This window comes from Gymnoscopelus braueri (assembly GCF_963280865.1).
Source record: "Gymnoscopelus braueri genome assembly, chromosome: 11".
Taxonomy (NCBI): Eukaryota; Metazoa; Chordata; class Actinopteri; order Myctophiformes; family Myctophidae; genus Gymnoscopelus; species Gymnoscopelus braueri.
In genome coordinates this window covers 17,790,563-17,813,390 of record NC_137613.1, presented here as the reverse complement: position 1 = coordinate 17,813,390, position 22,828 = coordinate 17,790,563, and the positions used below count along the sequence as shown (strand labels likewise).

Here is a 22,828-nt window from a genome sequence, read left to right as displayed (position 1 = left end):
CCTCCTCGCTTACTGCGCAGCGCGCTCTACTCATGCTGTTAAAAGGCAGCACTGGAGAGGAGAGGGAGGGGTTGTTTGTTTTTGACGGACAGTTTGAGGAGTTGGGAGTTTTTCTCAGAGGCGCTTTTTAATACTTTTCATTGGTTCAAATGTTTAGATTTTTTACACAGACGTAAACGGTGTTCAATAGCGTTGATTTATAAAAATAGGCCAGGAAAAATATTGCCTAGGGCGCCAAATTGCCTAGCACCGGCCCTGGGGGCAGAAACCCCCCTGGAGCATTCTTCCACTGCCGAACAGGAACGCCGGCTTGGGACTTATATACATAGAAACTGAGTCCAAACGGCAGGGGAAAGGGGCTAAAACCCCCCTGAGCTTTCTTCCACTGCCAATGGAAGACAGGATCCGAATGGGGAAAAAAGTGGCCAGCAAGGGCTCTGGCACGCCTTGCACGGGTCATCATGACGACGCTCAACGTGGAGCAGAGGGCACATGTTGGTCAGTCAGGGAGGACAACCAGGACATCAGGGAAGACAGCCAGCCAGGGCTCCGGCACGGAACATCCGCATCGATGCGGAGCAGAGGGCACAAGCTGGTCGCCAGGGCAGGAGGGCAGGCAGGGGTCTCCAGGCTAGAGGAAGGCCAAGGTGTGAGGGTGCTTTCCGCTGGGTCCAGTCTGGTCGGATCATCCTGTCACGATCTCAGTTTGGACCAAATTGTTGTGATTTTGGTTGACCACATAATGGTCCCTATGAGTCTCCATCTATAAGGGTGGTGGTGAGTGAAGGTTTCTGTTGAGATGCACGCGCGGAGAACCAGTTGACACCAGGCAGTATCACACGACAAGCTCTCTTAGTTTAATACACACATAGAGAATATATATAGTATTGCACAGTGGATACATGACGTGGTCGGAAGATATGGAACAAGGACAAGAACAGAATAGATAGGAACAGAACATACATCTTGTATCATCGTGCACAGACGTCAGTCTCTCTGATAAAGCACTTGATGGTCATCCTATCACGGATAACAATATGCTTACGTACAGTAGATGCACGTGCGTGCAGAGTCAAGCAGATGAAAGTCATAAATCGTGACAAGTATTTTCCACTGTACCAGCACATCTGTATGACATAAAAGTGTCAGATAAATGTGCTGGTACAGTAGAAAATACTATGTCATTGTCACATAAAAGAGTTATTATTAGAGCATAATACAGTAGTTCATGTGGCACTTCCTGGTGGGAAATGTGTCCACATGCACTGTAAATTTGATCCCACATAAAAGAACACTTCACAATGACTCATTCTTTGGCTAAAGTCTGCATGCCTTTTATGGTGTTAACAGGGGCGTCACCTATGCAAATACTGTGAATAGAACAGGCACTCACATCCAATTTAGTGGTATACCTGGGGCAAGAACACATCTAGGGACACTGCATGTTTTTCACAGGCTCTTCTAACAAGAAAAAAGGTAAGAAGTATTTTAGAAAGGTTTTGTGAATGAGGCCCAATGCTTGTTTTATGGTGATAGGATGTACAGGGAACGCGAACAGCTTATTTATTAAGCACTACTTTGTTGCAGTGATGGACCATTTGGAAATTCATGAATGTAAAACTGTTCATTTAAAAGGTAGGGTAAGTGATTTTCTTTGTGTTAAAAAAGCTCTTCTAGTACTCATTGCTATAGTCAGTAACAGGAGTTTGCATCTCTCTCCAGCTCTTTATTTTTTTTTTAAACTCTTTATTTTTCAGGGTTTTATCAGACATACATACATACATACATAAAATCAAAAAGTACAAAAAAAAAACAATAGAAAAACATCAGTAAAAATAAAAATATAAACATACAAAAAAAAAAAGAGAAAATAAAAAGAGGTCGTGGGAACATTTGGTACCAGTAACAAGATTGAAATATGAGGACAACCAGGATCATCAGAGATCTGGCACGCTATCTAAATAGTCCAGCCATTTCCCCCATCTTTTTTCACCCAACTCCTTTTGGAGCCTCAAAGAGTAGGTCATCTGCTCTAAGAGATGCAATTGTCTCACAATACTGACAAATAGTCCCATAGTAGGGCAGTTTTTCTGCAACCAGTTCTTTGTAATAGCTTTTTTGCTTGCTGCAAGTAGGATCTTAAGCAAATAACAGTCATTCGGACTCAGTCCATCCGGGGTTTGTCCAAGATACAAAGATTCAAATGTATTATCGATACTGAAACCCAGGATTTTTGAGATAAGTGTTGCTATCTCCTTCCAGAAAGGTTGAATTGCAGGACAAGACCAAAAGACATGTGCATGATCAACCATAGTATCGCCACATTCCCTCCAGCAGTCCAGCTGATTCCTAGTTTGTTTAGACTTCTGTTTGGGAGTGATAAAGAAGCGGATTTGGTTTTTCCAGCAAAAGTCTCTCCAGGTCAGGGAGTTAGTGGTCGTTGATTGTGTTTCCCATGAATCCGACCATACTTCATCACTTATGTCAATGTCAAGTTCTTTTTCCCATCGTTGTTTCACATATATCGTAGAGTCCTTATTCAATGACACAATTCCATTGTATAGTTTACTTATAAGACCTCTAGTGCTCCCTGAGTCATAAGCATCAACAAATACAGTTATTATAGGTGGTGTGATCCCCGGATTAGACCTTTTTATTTTTTTCCCGAAAAAATCCCTTAACTGTAGATATCTGAAAAAGTCCTGCTTAGCCAGCCCGTATGTCCGACTCAAGTTTTCAAAACTGTCAATATCCCCTTTTTTAATAATTGTACATATGGAGGTGACACCAAGATGAACCCATTGTCTATATCTGCCGTCCAGTAATGCTGGTACGAAGGCAGGATCGTATGCTGGCCAGCTTAATAGCTTAGCTTCCTTCTGGAGTTGGAAACGTTTAACCACTTCTAACCATATTTTAAATGAAAAATTTACCCATTGGCTCACTGTCTGAAACATTCCTTTCTCTCCCTCAGTGCAACCTAGTAATGACTGTATTGGTTTATCCATTAAGGATAGCTCTATGTTTTTCCATTTAGCAATATAGGACGGGTTACACCAATATACAAGGGGTCTCAGCTGTGATGACAAATAATAATCCCTTAAGGAAGGGAGGGACATGCCTCCTCTCGCCCGGGGCAGCTGTAAGGTAGAAAATTTCACCCGTGGCCTTTTCCTGTCCCAGATGAAACGTGATCTCCAGCTCTTTATTAAACAGAAAATACATTTTCAGGTCCGGATACCAATTTTATCCAATAAGGATAGAGAACTCAGTCAGGATACAGATTAAATAAGTGAAATTGGAAGTGATGACACAAAGAAATGAGCAGACACAATTAGAACTGGAACACTATAAAGAAATTCAGCTGATAAATTGGTACTCTCTCCTGATTGGCTGAAAAAAATTTTTCCGTTTATTAAAGAGCTGGAGAGACAGACCCCTGTGACTGAACAAACACTATAGCAATGATTACTAACAGAATTTTGTGCTTTAAACTTTTAACAAAAAACCTTTTGTTTTAACCAAAACATATCACTTACCCTAACATTAAAGTTTGGGTAAAGTTTTGTCACATCCTGGAAACCAGAATTGTCAGTGCCAAGGGCATTAAACAGCGTAGATGTTTTATTCTGTTCTGGAAATGTTTCAAAATGTACATTAATTGATGGGTGTGATTGGCTGCTGACAGTAGAATGGAAGCATAGGATGATATTATATAGAGCAGGGGTCTTCAACCTTTTCAGGCCAGGGACCCCCAAACTGATCGGGAGATGGAGCAGGGACCCCCTACCTCGTAGGGTAGGGGGGGCTACCACATATATTGTATATTCATGTATACAATTTATATTGCCTGCTCCTATACGCACCTTCCCCAGTAGGCGTGCAAAATAAAAATTCTCTACAAAATATGTATAAACATACCATGTTATTGTGCATTGTGCCTCCATTTATCTGTTTGCTATGGATTCATGTTATGTTTAAAGACAATTTGACATTTTGGGGAAAAAAAAGAAAACAAAATGTTTTTTTTTTTTCAAACAATTTTTTTTTTTCAAACAAAAATATTGTTTAATCAAACAACAATTTCGCGGACCCCCTGCAGTACCTCCGCGGACCCCCTAGGGGTCGTGGACCCCCTGTTGAAGACCTCTGATATAGAGTATTAAGAGAGGCATTCAGCAAAGCAAATATAAATATGTATAACTCATCTGTTGCTCAGGACACGTCCATCATCCATAGCTGGCATGTCTGAAGAAAAGCACATAGTGAAGTAAGTGCGCCTTTTGAATATTTGCCTGCACACGCAGTCACACACGCACACACACACAGACGGTATACTATTTCCAATGTACTGTATATGTGACATGCAGGGAATATGGATTTAGTCATTGCAGCAATGTCATTGCTATTGTGTGTGGCACACAATAGCAATGCACATAATTATGCACACATGCACACGCACAGCCACGTGGAATGCTGTTTTTTTTGCAAATTCCCCAAGAAATGTTAATATTTCCTGGCAGGTTAGGTTATATTATCATTCCCTAAAAACTTTCTCAAGGAAGAAACTGAATATTTAATAGAGTAGTGCATATTGCAGAATACAGGTATATGGTTTACTAAAGAAGAAATTACACTGATTACGAGGAAATAGTCCTATCGTGCAACTTTCTTTAAAACAAAATAAATCCTTAAAGGGATGTTTCACTTTCAAATAAAATAAACATTTAAAAAATATATTAAAAATAAATGAAAAAAGTAATGGAAAAATCACGACCCCCTCACGCATTAGAGTGTCCTACTAATGTGTGAGGGGGCCGTGATTTTGCCATAACTTTTTTCATTTTTTAAAAATATGTAAGTACAAATTATTAGTAATAATGATGTGTGATGTAAATACACTGTATTTCTTCATTTGTTTCCATCCGTTGTTTTGCTTTTAAAATCAAGCAATACCTTTTGTGTTTAATAGTTAACCAGTACTAAATGTTAATCCTTTATTCATTAGTAGACCTTGGGACACTTGCCGTCAGGTGCCAGTGGTCCATGATGAACAGACGCCCTGGAAAGGGATCAAGTTGCTTAAATTTGTCACTCTGTGTGTGGTGACACTGCTGGTGTTTGGATTGGCAATATGCAGCAAGGTACAGGATTCATATTCAGAGAATATACAATATAAAATATACAATATGTTAGTATTATTTTGTGTAATATATATATGTCCAAAACTGTCATTTTTCAGAATTCAAATTCAAAAGTATCAAAAGTAACAGAGCTCAAAACGCGTCGCTTCGCGCCGCGCTTCGAGCTTGTATATCTGCTACTTTTGATGCTTTTGTGTGACGCAGTAGTATGATCAAGTAGGGCGTTAATTTACAAAAACACACAAAAAGTCAGAATATGGAGATAAAAGGTTTCTGCCCGACATCAACGATATACAGTATATAGCAACATACAGGGGCGTAGCACCAAATTCTGGGCCCTGGGGACAAAGATTCACTGTGGGCCCCCCAAAGATTTTTTTTCTTTAATGTTTTTTTACATAACATTACAAAACATAGGTTTTTCAGAAAACTGATTTAGAAGGCATTTGTACAATCGGCCTCAGGTCTTAATGGGTTAATGCTCATTCAGTGATTTCATTTTCTCATTAGATACTGTGGAATGAGTGGTAACTAAATAACCATGTAAAACTAATTACATCAGCCTGTTTAAAATGACAATGATGTGTTTTCAGACCTCTCTCCTGCTGCTCGTCACGTTGTCGGGTGAGGCCATGCACACGGTCCCAGCGGAGCACAAACCCTTGATCCTGCTGTGCGTGGGATGTACCTTGGTCACTCCCAGCATCCTTCTGCTTTTCAAGAGCCTCTGGAAGGCCTGCTTCAAAACCTCCAAAATACCAGCCAGAGCGACCGCTGTCTTTGTAAGAAAAATTGATATTAATCCAAGTGCTTGGATTGCAAAATAGGTATAGAGTACAAAGGTGAACACAGTAGAACGATGCCCTACTTGTAATAACTACTGTATGTATGCAGTTAAATTTCAGCGATGAAAGAGTAGCATGGCATATGATTACCAGTTGCATTTTGTCTCTCCCGTCTTCCTTCCTATGACTCAATTACACAGTCATTGTCTACCTCTCTCCATCTTTCTCACTGTCTGGGTCATGTGATGACAAGGTTTTGGGGTTGTGTGTGAGACTTTATAAGTATGACAACTCACAGGGCAATGGAGGGAAGGAATGTAATAAAGGATTCTGATTACATGTATGGTGCAACCAGAGTAGGCTATTCTTTGACACACACATAAGGGGGGTATTTGAGGGGGGGGGGGCATTTCTGCCATTGTCTTGGAGGTGCAAATATCACAGGTATCAGCATTGCGTTTGTGAGACGAAACGTCTTTGGTGTTAAAAAGTAGATACAGTATCTTTTGCTGTCCTATAGCGCAAAATTATTCCCGCAATCTCTGGGTCAATTGTGGAGGGTTGGCCACCACACCATTAAAACTAATATAGGCCTACAAGATAACCCGATAAAGGTCCTTGCTACGAAACGTTTTGTGTGTGTTTAATCGCAAGTAAAGAAGACAGGGTGCAAGATTTGTTTCTTTGATGTCGACCCCCAGGGTCTTCTCTGACGTACCTGTGTACTGAGAACACTCATAGAAACGATTTGATGTTTAATTTTATACTCTTGTAAAGCAGTGGTGTGTACTAGGTTTTTTCGGAGGGTATACGATAATTATTCCCTGCACGACATGCGCGTCGTACAATTAGAAAGACTGGCAAAATATTAGTCCTCCATGTTGGGTTTTCAGCCTAGGGGTCACTGTGACACTGAGGGCCGTATTTTGCGCGTCTTAAGTACCAGGTCTTATGACTTAACTTCGGAAAATATGTGTTTTATAACATGTATTCTTGTCCACCTCATTAACCTATACTTGGGTCTTCTCCTTCTTATTATAATCTTCCTCTGATTCATGCTTTTCTCCGTGTTCTTCTGATCTCCAGGTTCTCTTCATAGACGTCCTGGTGTCACTGGGTTCAGCTGTCCTCCTCATCGTGGTGATGCCGTCCCTGGATATCATCACCAATGTGATGCTTCTTAATAGCATTGCCCTCCTTTCCGCTGTCTTCCAGGTGGCAGCCCAGTGCTGTGCTAGGGAGAGGAACCGTTTCCTTTTGCCACCCATCTCTGCATTCCTTCTCATCCTGCTGGGACACGTTCTCTTTCTCCTCTCACTGCTGCTGGACGAGAAAAGTGAGGAGATGGTTCTATGGTCAGGCGTGGCTGTTTTCGCGACCTTCTTGGTTTCACTCAACTGGTGGGAGAACTATGTCAGCTTGTTCAGCAACAGCAGGAACAGTGTTGGTACTGCAGTGGGTGCAGGTGGACAGGGCTTCTTCTACCGGTTGTCTGAAGATTTAAAACACTCCCAGAACATGCAACATATCATGTCCAGCCTTATGAGGATCCTGGTGACGGCTGCCGTGCTTGGAGCATTTGTCCCTCTGTCCGGTAGAGAATGGACCTCGCTCGCCACCGTCCCTGATGACGTGAAGAAAGTTTCACTGACCCTCACCGGGGTCCAGCTGGTCTCTTCGGTCCTGTGTCACTGGTTTGCCGTGATGGCCTGCAAGATGCATGCCATGCGGCGGAGTTTCCTCCTGCCCATGTACCTCGCCTCCCTGGCCGTTCTGGTTCTTTTTGTTTGTCCGGTGATGATTTCCTTTCAGAACCACAGAACCGACAACAAACTGGCCCATAACTTCACCTTCACAAATTACTGCAATGACACTGTTCGCGTTTGGAACCAAGATCTGCAGGGCGATTGGTTCCAACTGTTGGTCTTGGACACGACGCACACTTTGTGTGGTCGAGACCTAACCCAGGTGACTGAGATGGTTCTGTTGGGAGGTATGAGAGTAATATTTGTCAAGAATTTGCTATTTGTATTAAATCATATACAAGTTTCACGTTCACAAATACAACTGAGAGAACTTGACTCGACTCTAATTGCCTTTTTTGGTTTGTAGATCTGCTATTTTCACTAGTTTGGGTCCCGGGGAGACCTCTTTTGGGTCTCAAGCTAAAAGGTTTGAGAACCACTGGTTTGTCAGGTGGATGACACCAGTTTTAGGGCTTCATGTGGAGAATGAGGAGAGAAGTAAGACAGGCATAAAATGTGGGGGTCAGCATTAAGTGAGTCTGTTCGATGATTGATGATTGGAAAAATGGGAGAAGGATATTCCGATGTCGTCAAACCTTTTTATCAAAGTCGGTGACGGTGTCGGTCTAGTTTGTATTTGTTGATGAAATTCACAGTATATTTAGTCATAGTTTTAGTCATCATAGCTTAGTTTACAGTGAAAAAAAGGAAATGAACATTGCACCTGAGACGTGTTTGCACAGCTCCGAAGGATTCAGATAACCAAGGAGCTGGCAGATACTGCGGTGCTGGCTTGCAGGAGAGACGGCAGCGACAGTGAAAGGAGATGAGGATGTTGCTGAGTCAGTCTAGTGGGCAGGGAATCAGGAGAGGGACGAGAGGAGAGGATAGAACAAAAGAGAGAGAGAGGATGGGGTTTTAGAGAACTCGTGACAGTTTGAGGTTGGGTTTAAGAGTGGAGCCAGAAAGATGGATAAAGTTATAAAGTGGTCATCTGAGACACCAAGGGGAGTATAAGAGAGATCAGAGGGATAGCAGAGAACACTGGCTCCAATACATCACCCACTGCCAGCCCTACTGTTGGAGGAGAAGGAGATAAGGAGAGGTTAAAGGAAGACAAAAGAAAAGCAACATGAATATCTGTGGGCAGGTGCCATCTTTTGGGAAGGAGCTGAAAAGAGCTATTCAGTTCTTCAAGAATACAATAGACATGCCGTTTGCCCTTATATCAATGAAAATACAAATGTACAAAATCAGCTGTTTCTTAATTTTTCTACTCACTTTGAAGCACATTAAGTTTCTCTCTCTCTCTCTCTGAAATGTGCATCACTTTAAATAGATTTAGTCTGGATGGTATCATGTTTTAAAGCCACTCTATTGTGCTGTTCTATAGGTTCAGCATTGGCTTGGTGGCTGGGTCTCCTGCTGTCCACCATCTACATTAGCTCTCTGAAGCTGCAGCGTATCCAGAGGACCGAGCATCTGTTTGTCAGGAGAATGTATGAGGGAGCCTTTCTGGAGCAGTCCATGCTGCTCAACACACGCTTTGAGATAAAGAAAACGGGGACGCGCAAGTTGTAAGTGTGTGTGTGTGTGCGCGTGCGTGTCCGTGTGTACATGTCCGTGCGTGCGTGGGTGTGTTGAGGGAAATTGTACAGTATATTGTGCATGTGCATGTACAAGAGCTCTTCTCACGTCCCGACTTGAACCCTATAATGGACCCGTGAAATTTGGTTCCAAATGTCTTTTTTACGACAGACCTGTACCCTAATGGACTCGTTCCGAGATCTGATTGAGTCTAAAATGTTTTGATCTCAACCCCCTATTTGGACCCGTGATATGATCTGAGATATAACAGAACCGACCCGACAATTGGGTATTATATGGACACGACAAACCTAATAATTACATTTGCTAATAAAAATGCTATTCCACCAGTAGGTGCCAGTTATACTTATATCTAAGGCTCTGATCCGACCCGGACCCAATTGACCACAATAAAACACAAACCCAAACCTGTACAGGTCTCGGGTATTTTCTCGGTTCAGGTAGACCCGTGAAGACCTCTAGAATGTACACTTTCTTTTCTATTTCTTCATAAAATCTTGTTCTAGTTTCACAGACTCAGTGACAGTGTTCGTGTGTGCAACCATGTGGCACGAGAATTGTGATGAAATGATGAAGATTATGATTTCACTATTCCGGTGAGTTATGTTATTATAACACAACATTGATGAAACAATAGTCTATGAGACAGAATGTTTTTTAATGCTTCCGCCTAACAATCAGTACAACGGAAACGCTAAGAATTTTTGTAAAGAAAGAGGGCATTTCATGTGAACAGAAATAACATTTGTAAGGCAAACTTGTCATGAGCATCATCTAAGCATCTCTGTTTTCTTACCTGCCCCTACAGGTTGGACAGGTACAGACCAAAGATGGCTCCAAAGACTAGCGATGTGAGCTTTGAATGCCACGTCTACTTTGATGATGCTTTCAAAGACGTGCCAGGAAGTCAAGGCCGCCATGTCAATGAATACGCAGAGGTCCTTGTGGAGGTCATCAAAGAGGTGTACAGGTAAAATGTCTTCACATTTTAGTCAATCATAAAAAAAGATTCTTTGACTTCTATTTGAACGGGTTAAACACAGAAAATTCAAGCCATATAGCTAACTGTCTTTGATTTGGTGGTCAGTATTTTCACACAGGTCAGTGGGAGACTGTTCACATTCAAGCCACCGATACCTGGACAGCGGCTGATGAGGACACCGTATGGGGGTCGCCTGGAGGTCACAATGCCTCACGGGAACAGCCTGGTGGTTCATTTTAAGGACAAACACCTCATACGACATAAGAAGAGGTGGTCCCAGGTATACAGATTAAATGCTTAGAGAGAAGCAATCTATCCACCTTTTCATGGATTAAATAGTTGATCGAGCAATTTGTGAAATAGGATAGAGGTCAGGAAATGCTATTCATTCTTTCAAAAATATATTAGTTTTATTTCTCAATAAAAATCTGTTGGTTTATTGTTTTCTAGGTCATGTACATGTACTACCATCTGGGCTGGAGGCTAACAGCTAAATACTGGATGAATGGACGGAATATGAATGAGCTGAAGAAACAGATGGAGGTACGATAAGTAGAGAACACACATGCTCTTATATCAATAATACAAATACTAATATTACTACTACTAGTACTACTGTTAATGTAATAGGTAATGTAATAATAATCCTAATATAAATGCGCAAAATCTCTGCGTGTGTGCATGTCTGTACTGTAGTTCACACATCGACTTTACAAACTATACATTTCATAAGTTTTCTTTTACCAATTCTACGTGTGGTTTCAGATTCATGTACATTTCCATTGAACATTAAAAAAGAAGTTAAGAATTGATAACAAAAATGTTGTTATTACCCCCCCAGAAAGAGAAACAGAATACTTACATCCTGGCTTTAGATGGAGACACAGACTTCCAGCCATCTGCAGTGATGGTGCTTGTAGACCGACTCAAACAGTACCCACACGTTGGTGCAGCCTGTGGACGCATCCACCCCACAGGAACAGGTTGGTACATGGGAAAAATAGGAAGAAAAAAAGAATACAGACAGTAATAAAACAATTATATACCGCTACTTCTACAGTTTTAGTCTTTTTTTGTTCTCACATATTCCATTTATTTATTCATTCATTCATTCATTTATTTATTTATCTCTCTCTTGTAAATTGGTCTTTTTTTTTCTTTTATTTTGTATTACTACAGTAATTTTTTTTGAGCTATAATAGAATAACACATGTGTTATCATTTAGATAATATCTGTACTGCAATTATTTATTTTGGGACCGCAATGGAATTGTCTTCTGACTTTTTGCGCTATCTGGATAATTCTACTGCACTATGCACCTTGGTATCATGAATTTAAATCAAGTCAAATACAAAAATACACAAAATAAGAATAGAGCAAATACTTGATTGCAATTAAAAAAAACAAGAAAAACAAGATACGATGAAGTAAGGCAGGCAGGACTCATATTCTAAAGTACGTTTCAAAAAAAGAGAGGGGAAGGGGGGGTAATTTATATGTATGTCATCATGTCACCCAAGCTCTACTGTCTCTCTCCATTAGGTCCCATGGTGTGGTTCCAGAAGTTTGAGTATGCAATGGGACACTGGCTACAGAAGACAGCAGAGCATGTGTTGGGCTCTGTGCTGTGTAGCCCAGGCTGTTTCAGCCTGTACAGAGCAGCTGCTCTCATGGATGATAATGTCATGAAGACATATACCAGCAAATCTACAGAGGCCATACACTATGTACGCAATGACCAAGGTAAGGGAGATGTCATGACTCATGATGCTTATTTTGTGACTGGGGTAACCAGTCCTACATTTACCCGACAAAAAGTGGGCGTTTCTTCAAAATGTGGGCGTTTCACAGGACTTTTTGATGATTGGTTCGCTATTGTTGCCCAAGTTCCCATGCTCTGGAGGGGCGGTCAGAGATTTCGATATCTATCTATTGTTTATTCTACCCTTCTGTTACTATCCTTTGGTCTAGGGAATGAAGGACCGTGACAAAAGGTTGGCAAGTGAAATGTAGTTTTATTGTTTTGACCTTTTTTTTTGTTATTGTCCAGAAAGGGACACAATAATAGTACGGTTTTACATTACATGTGAATTAAACTTAAATTATATAAACATGGATAACTGACCCCAGTGCTAAATCAATAAATAAATATAACAACCTAAGTAACCTATGCTTTGAAACCCCTACTTAAAGGGATATTTCACTTTCAAAAAAACTTTTGGTCATTTTATCATCTACTCAGGCCTTTGTGAGCCCCCCAGACAGTTTTTAAGTTGCTCGATTCAGTATTTCTACATTTGATAATCATTTTATCAGACACGCCCCCTTCCTATACAAACCCATTGTAACTTCAAACTCCATTTTAACCATGTTAGAACCATCGAAAACACCCGTCCTTGGTTCTGCTGACTCACCCTGCCCTCCTAATGCGTGAGGGGGCCGTGTTATTCCGATATTTTTTTTCATTTATTTTATATAATTTTTTTATTGTATTTTATTTTTTTAATTTTCCAAAAAATATATAAAAAATAAATGAAAAAAGTAATTGAAAAAACACGGCCCCCTCGCATATTAGGAGGGCAGGGTGAGTCACCAGAACCAAGGACGGTGTTTTTGATGAATCTAACATGTTTAAAATGGAGTTTGAAGTTACAATGGGTTTGTATAGGAAGGGGGGGTGTCTGATAAAATGATTATCAAATGTCTAAATACTGAATCAAGCAACTTAAAAACTGTCTGGGGGGCTCACAAAGGCCTGAGTAGACGATAAAATGACCAAAATTTTTTTTGAAAGTGAAATATCCCTTTAACCTTACCTCTAACAAATCAAAATTACATTAATTCCCTAATCTAACTTCCCTAATCTAAAGCAAAACAGGTGACTGGTTCACAAAAAGCTGGTGGTCAAACACTCTCCACAACAGGGTTGTGGTTAAGCTTACTCTTTTAGAACACCCATTACTTTATCTCAACACTACTTCAGCAGGTTCAACTTAAACAAGGTGTCACAGAGAGTATAAAATACAAAGGGTTACTAAACTTTTAGCCCCAAAGTATTGACTTTAAACTCATCGACAGCATGTAGCAGCACTGACAGCTTGCCACACACTGCTAAAGAACACAGGTGTTTCCAGCTCTTAAGTAGGGGGGAGGCGTCCTCTGATTGGTCCAACTTCTGATTGAAGGTCTCCTCCCGGCCAGGTCTTCTCCCATGCAGATCCTGAACTGAATGCATGAGTCAGTGGACTACCAGAACTGTGCAATACATAAAATCATATGAAAAGAACCCTCACATGTAACACCTTCTCTGTTCTTTTATTTCTATTCAGGTGAGGACCGTTGGCTGTGTCTTTTGTTACTTCGGCAGGGATGGAGGGTGGAGTACAACTCTGCATCTGATGCCTATACCAATGCTCCAGAGGGCTTCAAAGAGTTCTTCAATCAGGTGAGGGCTAACTAGTTCAAGGCAAACCTTTTCTTATGGTGTGTGTTATTGCAAACTAACATAATGCAATGATGTTATTCGCGATAACTTATGATCAAGTGTTCTATTGCTTTTATACAACAGTATTAATGATTGGTGTCCTGTCTCTCTACACTCCCTCTACACTCAATAAACCCAAAATAATTATTTAAAAAAAAAAGATTATACCAAGCATGTTATCTAGATAATATATAATACATTCAGATGCTATGTTTGATGTCTTCCTGGTATCCTAGTAACTTTATAGGACTTAATAGTTTTTTTGCACTGTCTTTACTTGTCCATTTACCCTGTTGTTGGTTGATTAAGAGTTCTTGCTGTTCACTCTGATCTTTCATTTTGTCACTTTGCTAAATGCCTAAAATGTATTGTAAATTCCTAGCGTCGTCGATGGGTCCCATCCACTATGGCCAACACTGTGGAATTGCTAGGCTCCGGCTTTCTGACATCTAAGAGGAACCCATCCATCTCTAGGCTCTACATCTTTTACCAGCTGATGACCATGGTTACAGCCATACTGGGGCCTGCCACCATGTGCATAATGATTGCAGGTTGAATTCTATTTGTTTGTGTTAAACAGAGGAAATAATGTATTTATTGTTTAGCAAAACAATAAAGATAAAGAATGGGTTAATTCTATCCACACCCAAATAACTGCTTGAAGTAAAGACAAATGAGGTATTCTTTAATGTGTCATTATGTGTGTACTTTTTTAATTAGCAATAATTTGAAATTGCCACATGAATCATAGATTGATTTATTGACGACTCTAAAGAAAAAGCCAGTTCTGTACAGTTTAAGGGTAAAATAAAAACTGTATTTGGGTATACTCACACTGCATGCAATTTTGACTTACAAAATATTATACACCAATCAACTGAACTAAACCTAATCTAGACCAAGCCTATACATCATCCACTTAATCAAAACTGCAACCAATCTACTTTTAAATCTAACCTAAACAAAACTAACTCAAGCTTTACCTAACCGACAGTTAAACTTAGCTCTGGTCCAGAGCATTAGCGAGTTCTCGCTAACGCTCTGGGTCAGAGCTAAGTTAAACTCAACTACTGTACTTTTTATTTATGTATTTATCTATTTTTCTTTCAGGAAGTTTGACATTGATGTGCAACATAGAATTCAACGGTGCATTGATCCTGTCAGTAATACCCCCTGCCGTCTACCTGGCTCTCTGTTTCAAGCTGAAGTCAGATACACTGGTCACTATTGCTGCCATCATGAGTGTCTGCTATTCTATATTCATGTTGGCTCTACCCATGATCTTAATAGGCAAGTAGTGATTAAATTGCAGATTTGATGTATACGTATAATTATATATGATGTGTGTAATAGGCTTTAAGACAAGAAAAGAGATTTGTTTTTATTTATACTTTAAGAATAATAATAATCTCTATTTCTTTAAGTATACATTCTTGTTTTCAGTGTTTTATTTTATAACCTTACTGTTCCAACAGACACCATGATAAGCGAAGACACCATTTTGAGTCCCAGCAGTCTTTTCTGCATCTCCATGGTGGCAATATGCTTTGTGACCGGGCTGATGCATCCTCAGGAGATGCACCTTTTGGCCTACGGCGTCCTCTACATCTTGTGCACCCCCAGTGCCTACCTCCTGCTGATCATCTACTCCATCACCAATATGAACAACATGTCCTGGGGTACCAGGGAGGCCGCACCCTCTGCTGGGGCACAGAGGACTGCACCTACAGGTAGTTACCACAGTAACTACATTAGTAGCAAATTAGAAGCTGGTCTGAACGTTATATTTTTATGGCGTGGCGCTGACTGGGCTCAAAGGTGCACAGCACACCGGTCCTTGCGAGGTGCTAGCCTTACGGATTAAACACTGAAGAATAAAAGAACATAGCCGCACACTTGTAGCTGCCGATGCCAATAATTTATTGTGGCCACAGAGAGACTGAAAACACACCAACGTTTCTGACAGACTAGGCTGCCTTCTTCGGGTCGGTGCTGAATGGGCCAGCCATATAGAATAGGGGTTGTCTGTATCTACTGTATATGTATGTCTGTCTCTACAAAAGTAGATAAAGGGAAGAAGCAATCCGCACTCTCTGTAGAAGTCTTAGGAGTCTTTTTTAATAATGATGATCCGCAGCAGCAGTCGATCAAACAGACGTGTTTCGGCACGATGGCCTTTGGCAGTGTTCTTCCCTTTATGTATGATCAGAATCTGCACACAGTTTATTCAAGACCTTCTCAAGACTGTCCTCGAGTTTAAGCGTTGAAGTGAGTCTACAAAAGTAGACCAATCACCCCGCCACATGCATGCAGCAAACCACAGAGCTGACGCTGGTATTGTGCCAATAATCACTCATGGACGACCTTGGTCTCAGATTGTCTAAGATGGGGGAAGGAACTAGCCTGGCTCCACCCCCTGAATCCTTTGCTTCGCATTCAGGGTCTGGTGACGCTGTCGAAGGCGGGTGTTTCTCGGTTGAAAATCTGTACGACGAATCGGGATCGGGATAATCCAGTATGAACCAATCGCGTTGGAAAAGGAAAAGCTAAATCATGCCACGTATACATTGAACCACGTTTAGCTCAGCTACGCCAATCACAGCTACGTATGTGCACACAGCGAAGAACAAGGCCAAGCTCTGTAGGCAATGTTATGTTAGACCATTAAAAATGTAGAATAGTAATTTGACATTTTCTATTTCTTTTTTAGCTTTGGGTAGCAGATTCCTTCATGCCCTCCCAGATACAAGTACAAGCTTGACCAAATGCTGTAACTGCCTCTGCTGGAAACCTGGCAAAGAGAACATGGTATCTATAGAGGTAGTGGAGCCTGTGGACGGTCCCCATCCCATTGTAACAAAGCACATAGAACGTTCTCTGGGGGAAGAGAGGCAAGTACTCATTGTTGGATAATGGGCATTTAGAATGTAGACAATGTCACTAAAAAACATTTATGTTGATTTGAAAAAACTAAACTAAACAAAAAGAACATAGAATTTCTGTTTGGAAATTGTCTTGTACATCATCAAGCACCTTGCAATATATAGGAATGTTACTATAGAGTCTAAATATTCAGGGTACAAGACAAAAAAATACGGAACAGCATCCACAGTACCGCAACAGATTGCTGGGGGAGTGGTGATTTAATAACTTTAACCAGGTCATAAAGGTGTTGATGGATGTTTTGCTAGTTAGTAGTGGATGAGATGATGTTGGCTATGATGTTCTGATATTTATTTATTATTGCTTGTGATGTGAATGAGGTGATTTAGACACATACATTTTACATGTTAATCATTTTGATGAGATAAGGACTTGGTGAATTGCTCACATTAAAATGAATTAAATATAATAGGCATGTAAGCTGGTAAATACTGTATACTATAAATACAAATAAATAACAGCTAGAAGGAATACAAATTATCTGCAATGTGCACGTACAGTAACAGCCTATAACAGGACTATAGGTTGTATTGATTAGAGTCATGGATGACAGTGATACTGTAAGAGCGATATCATAATATAATAAAAATAATACTTTAATATGTTTTCGCCTCAGGGAAGAAGATCCTCCTTCGACACGTGTTCATCAAGGTAAGACCACAGATATTCCCTCTACTTGCTTAGAAGAATCACATTGAATTTGTCATAGATGTTGACACCATAAAAGGTCTTCAGATATCAATGATGAAATATAACTAATAATAATTAATTTACACTCTTGTTTCTCCCTCTTTGACTTTGACCACAGACTGGATCATGCAGTTACAGACCATGTCTGATGAGATGTCCCTACATGAACATACACTTGACGCAGTGAGTGGACCATTTTCATTGTCTCCGCCAGGCCGAAAGGCATGACGAGAGAGTATGTTTTGCCCCCTGTCCGTCCGTCCGTCCATCCGTCCGTGTGTCCGTCCGTCATTCTGTCTGTGGACAGCTAATCTCCGGCACCGTTGGCTTGCTCGCAGTGAAACTGTGGACACAAACTCCCTGGATGCCACAGCAGAACCTCTGCCCCAAACTTTTCACATGGGCCTTTTTTAGCTCCACCAGGAGGCCGATTTGTGCAAAACATATTTTTTGACAGTACTCCTACAGATTTTGTCCAAAGATCCCGCAAATCGGTACACAGTATCTCTATAGTCATTAAACAAAACTATTCTTTCCGATTTTTACATATTCCATCCTGATTGGCTAAAAATGGCTTCCAAAGTTTGTAGGAATGCTCAGTTTTGAACAAAATGCCTCTAATCATAAACACAGCGTGCAATTTCCTTGAAATTTTGCATGCATATTTCCACTATGCCGAGGAAGAAATGCCACTTGAAAATTTTCAAATCAGCCTCATGGTGGCGCTATAACAGGCCGATTCGTGTTTTTACCTATAACTGCACCGATCTGTGTAAGACTTTGTAAGCGCACTCCCTAGAGGTCAAGGTCAATCTTTGCCCTGCATTTTTCACATCTGCCTTTTATAGCGCCACCAGAGGGCGGACTTATGTAAAACACATTTTTTTATATTACTCATTCCGATTTTATCCAAATTTCACGCAAATCGGTACACATGATCTCTATAGTCATGTGATCAAGACGGTGTGTTTGATTTTTCATATTCCATTACTGATTGACTAAGATTGACAACTAAAGTTTGCAGTTGTGGCTTGTTTTGAACAAAATGCCGCAAATCATGAACGCAGTGTCCGATTGTGGTCAAACTGCACGCACATTCACACTATGTTGAGGAGCAAATGTCACCCTTTTCACATTGGCCTATTATAGCGCCACCAGGAGGCCACAATAACATAGCTGACCTGGCGGAGACTTGTGCTCCGAGGAGCACTTTTTCTAGTTCTTTTTCTTTTTTTTACCTCCTTTTTTCTCCCCAATATAGTCATTATGCCAATTAAGTCCTCCCCATACACACGTGTGTGTGTTCACTGGTGTTGTATCCTACTGACTCACCTGCCTGTGAGGAGCCCCCACCGAGAGGACGTAGAGCCTTCGTCCTACTCCTCCCGCCCAACACTCCATGCTAACAGGTGCCGCCCCAGCCCGTAGGAATACGTGCAATGATATCACCCGCCCTGCCCGGCTTCTCTCCCCCGAACACGGGCCAATTGTGTTCGAATAGACGCTCGACAAAGCCAGATGCGCCACGGTGGACACCTGACAGTACAGTAGGCCTACAGTATACGTAGGTGTTGCACCTCATTTAAGAGTTGCTTTGTGTTTCTCCACAGGACGAGGAGGAGTTTTGGAAGGAACTACAGAAGAAGTATCTTGAACCACTGGCAGAGGACAAAGACAAACAGACGAAGATCAACAACAGCCTCAGAGAACTCAGGAACAAGGTATTAAAATGTCCCAAAATGAAGCAACTTGAAACATATTTATGGAAACCTTTTGCATTATCACATCCAGAAATTGTGGATGATATTCAGTGTACATTGTGCACCACAATGTACACTGATTAATAATTTTATATACAGTATTTAAAGGATTGTGGATTATTTCTGAGATTAGAGCTGCAACAATCCCCCTTTCTTTTTTTCTTTTTTTTAAACAAATGGAACCCTGACCATGTCCCCACTGTAGAGTGAAATCTCATTAATAATAGACTATATTGGCTGGTCTGTGGCCACAAGCATAAGAATGTAATCTTATTTTTCTGTCATGCAGGTGTCTTTTGTGTTCTTTTTCACCAACTCCTTGTGGCTGGTGGCAGCATTTATCCTCCAGTTCATCAACCTGAAGGTTCCCATCCCTAAGCTTAACCAGACTCTGGAACGCACCGGGGAGTACATGCACATCGACCCGGTTGCATTCATGTCTCTCTTCAGCTTTGCCTTGTTGATCGCTATTCAGTTCTTGACCATGTTCTATCACAGGTGAGCACCTCTGCTTCACTGGATCAGACACGTTTCTTTGTTTCGCTCTCAGTAATTATGTTCTGATTCAGTGTGAAATTATCACACCTCATAAAATGTCATAAGGAAATTGAAAGATTGGGCTCAGTACAGAATATACATCCACCGTCAATACAGTATATGCCATTTCCACCTGAGGACCACATTCAAACACAGTGTTATCCTTGGTATGATTTATATTGTATTTTACTTGTATAAAGTTTATACCAAATAAATTCCATCCATCCATCAATCCAGAATCAGAATTTGCCCAATTAACTTGACCTTCTTTGCGACTTTATTGGCAACAATTAAACACACAGCATCATCAATTAAAGGCGTTAAATGGAATGAACCAAAAAAGACGTAGCATTTATTTGTATTTTTATTATTTAAATACTTTGAAGGAGAAAATGACACAGCCACCACACACATCGACTAGTCATTGTAACCACACTGTTCTCTCACCTCAGTAGCACCATAGGTTTGTGCTTTGCAACAAAACTAATGTATTTCCAACTGACGAAAATGTCCTGTCAACATGTTTTAGTAATCATATCAACACGATTGTTGTCACGTGTTATAAATTGTCTTTTTCACCAGTGACCACACACTGCATCTGTTACAAACACAGATTTTCAAAATATGTAAAACTTATTTATTGTTTACGAGACTGCTATATTATACCAGGCAGAAGTATACTTTTATTTCACATGATTTGCGATGATCTGTTGCCCTCTCTTGAATGATCTTTTGATTGATTGAATACTTTATTAACATGTTTATTAACTATACAGATAGTACAGTCAAAGGATAACACAAAAGCCCCAGGAGGCTTGTTTCCATTGTGGTCCATCTAGAAATGTAATGTTTTACCAATGTTTTATGCCCTTGAAATCCATACTTTTTTTTAAAAACATTTTTTTATTGAATTGTCTGTTTCTTGTCTGTCCAGATTATACACACTGATCCATTATGTGGCCTTTGAGGACACTGAGTCCAAGTCGAGAAAACAAGCTAAACAACATCTGGTATATTTACCACCAGACAATGAGGTAAACTACTGCAACTACTACACTCAATGGCAACAAGTAGTATTCAAACCATTGTCAAATATCCCTGTTACTGTTTATTGTTAGACTTTGATTTTCTGAAGTAACAGGTGGATGGAACAAAAAAATCAAGTTTTCATCAATTAAAAACAATTACAACATTTTCCAAAAGCACTAGGCTACATAAATAAAATGGAATAATCAAATAATTTCCATAAATAAGTGTAAAAACGTTTAAGAAGTTGTGAAAATAGCGGATCTACAAGCTCACAACGCAGCGTGAAGCGACGCGTTGTGAGCTTGTAGATCTACTATTTTCACTAGTTGGGGACCCGGGAAAACGTCTCATTTCTCTTTTGGTTCTTGAGCTAAAAGTTTTGGGAACCACTGTGCTAGAGTACCAAATTGGCAGTTATCGTATTGCCTTTTGGGGGAAAGCGTCAACCATCGGTGTAATCTTTGACTATTTCAATGAATAATTTGCTAATTCTGTTTGATCCAGGTCCATCCAACTCTTTCTAAGATCCTGAAATCTAAGATCCTGAAATCTAAGATCCTGGAATCTGACCTTGAGGATGTATCACTATCTGAGGTATCATTCCTAAAACTATACAATAGCGTTTCAGGTAGAAATATGTTCTGAAGTCCAGCGGCTTTGTGAATTTTACTTTTGATGATTGACAAAAGATGGCACAGATATTTTCTGCTCTTTAGTCACGTAATTTATTCAAGAAAGATTCAACACAAGTACAGTACAAGCTACTAACACAAGAATGGACAGTAGATCCTTTCTTTCTAGGCTGTTTGACTAACTTTGTCCTCTTAAAAAAGATTTTTAGGTTAATTCTGTCTTATTAATTTGTTAATTTAGAATGTCTGTTAGTTTTAAATTGTGTTTTGTTCTGTAAAGCACTTGCCACTTGGTGATGTACATTGTTTATCTCCTTTTTCGTAGATCCCGGACTCTGACTTTTACGAAGCCACCACTGACATGTCACTCTCAAGCCACTACAGTGGGTCCCATGATGGATCGAGCATGGCGTCATCAATCATAATCAAATGAAGATCACACACAGCAAACCTTTGCTATAGGAGCGAGGTTTAGTTGTGACTTCTGTAACAGAAAGGCTCTCTGATGATCACATCCCTATCCTGTGTGATCCTGTAGCCTTGACTTTCCTTGTGTGTAAACCAGGGGTTCCCAAACTTTTCCATGCCAAGGAGGTCCCCCAAACAGGTCTAGCCTCTGTCTGTCAGGCTCCTCCACAACAACAAGTGTTTTTATTTGATTTTCTGTCTTTTCTTTTCTTTTTCTTCTTCTTCTTCTTTCTTCTTGTCTAGAAATGTCCAAATCAAAGTATATTGAGAAATGTCTGTCTCATCACCTGATTACTGTAACAAATTATCTTCTTTTTAAAGGAGCAATTCACTCCAGCATTCAATTTTTTGTATTTATCATTGCTGCATATTCTGAGGAAGGATCCAAAGATATAAATACATTTGTTTTGTTTGTTGTGCATAGATAATGTGATTTTGTAAAACTGCATATACATTTATATAGCTCATATGTACTTTTTATATTTGGTACAGTAAGTGCAAGGTCAGTGGAGGCCACTACGTTTCCAATGTCTTTGTGCTTACTTTGAATATAACTTAAACTTATATACTATAAGGAGGAGGTGGTCACCTCTATGCAACGTAGTACAGTGGAAAGGAGAAAAACATATACGTATATCAGCTGTTGTCAGCAATGCATGTAGAAGAAAGAAGGTCTTTGACATATACACTTTAGGGGTTGATGAAACCACCCTCATGCACTCTCTTGCCTATTGTATTATAAAATATTATCATATAAACTATTTGTGTGGGCCATTTATATTTCGGCATACAGGTCATCATCTTATGAAAGGACCATTAACACATCGAGTCTGAGTACAATTGAAACACCACTGTAAAACTCAATAAAAAGAGACAAAGTCAACAACTCAATAAAGAATATTAATTCCCAACGAACCACAGCCATTGGACATTTTGAGATAATGATGCCCACTCAGTTCATTAAAGGTGAAAAGAAGAGTACTTGCAGTGCTGCAGATTGTAATTTGTTGGGAATTACAC

The 22,828-nt window shown here is 40.2% G+C and overlaps 1 protein-coding gene across 2 annotated transcripts; it reads left to right on the top strand.

Moving 5' to 3' along the window:
* Positions 1-1,257: 1,257 nt before the first annotated feature.
* LOC308095880 (chitin synthase chs-2-like) lies at positions 1,258-22,554 on the top strand. Of its 2 annotated transcripts, none has more exons than XM_080443014.1 (24): positions 1,258-1,476; positions 4,220-4,270; positions 5,012-5,144; positions 5,738-5,926; positions 7,016-7,922; positions 9,068-9,251; positions 9,789-9,878; positions 10,091-10,252; positions 10,370-10,544; positions 10,715-10,807; positions 11,106-11,247; positions 11,808-12,008; positions 13,595-13,710; positions 14,132-14,300; positions 14,860-15,039; positions 15,225-15,479; positions 16,460-16,640; positions 17,309-17,343; positions 17,501-17,565; positions 18,993-19,103; positions 19,432-19,640; positions 20,614-20,713; positions 21,213-21,302; positions 21,666-22,554. In XM_080443014.1, exons 2-24 carry the CDS (start codon positions 4,245-4,247, stop codon positions 21,771-21,773), a joined length of 3,921 nt encoding a protein of 1,306 aa, XP_080299140.1. In that variant the 5' UTR covers positions 1,258-1,476; positions 4,220-4,244; the 3' UTR covers positions 21,774-22,554. The 2 variants fall into 2 exon arrangements, with proteins under 2 accessions (XP_080299140.1, XP_080299139.1); XM_080443013.1 differs by having other exon boundaries at positions 5,009-5,144.
* The last annotated feature ends 274 nt before the right edge of the window (positions 22,555-22,828 follow it).

What these genes read in the sequence shown, in the direction of transcription:
- LOC308095880 (XM_080443013.1), top strand. Translation starts at nt 4,245, where the DNA reads ATGTCTGAAGAAAAGCACATAGTGAA. An exon ending in AAAACGGGGACGCGCAAGTT is followed by an intron (nt 9,252 to 9,788) that starts GTAAGTGTGTGT and finishes ATCTTGTTCTAG; the next exon opens with TTTCACAGACTCAGTGACAG. An exon ending in ACAGAGGACTGCACCTACAG is followed by an intron (nt 15,480 to 16,459) that starts GTAGTTACCACA and finishes TTTCTTTTTTAG; the next exon opens with CTTTGGGTAGCAGATTCCTT.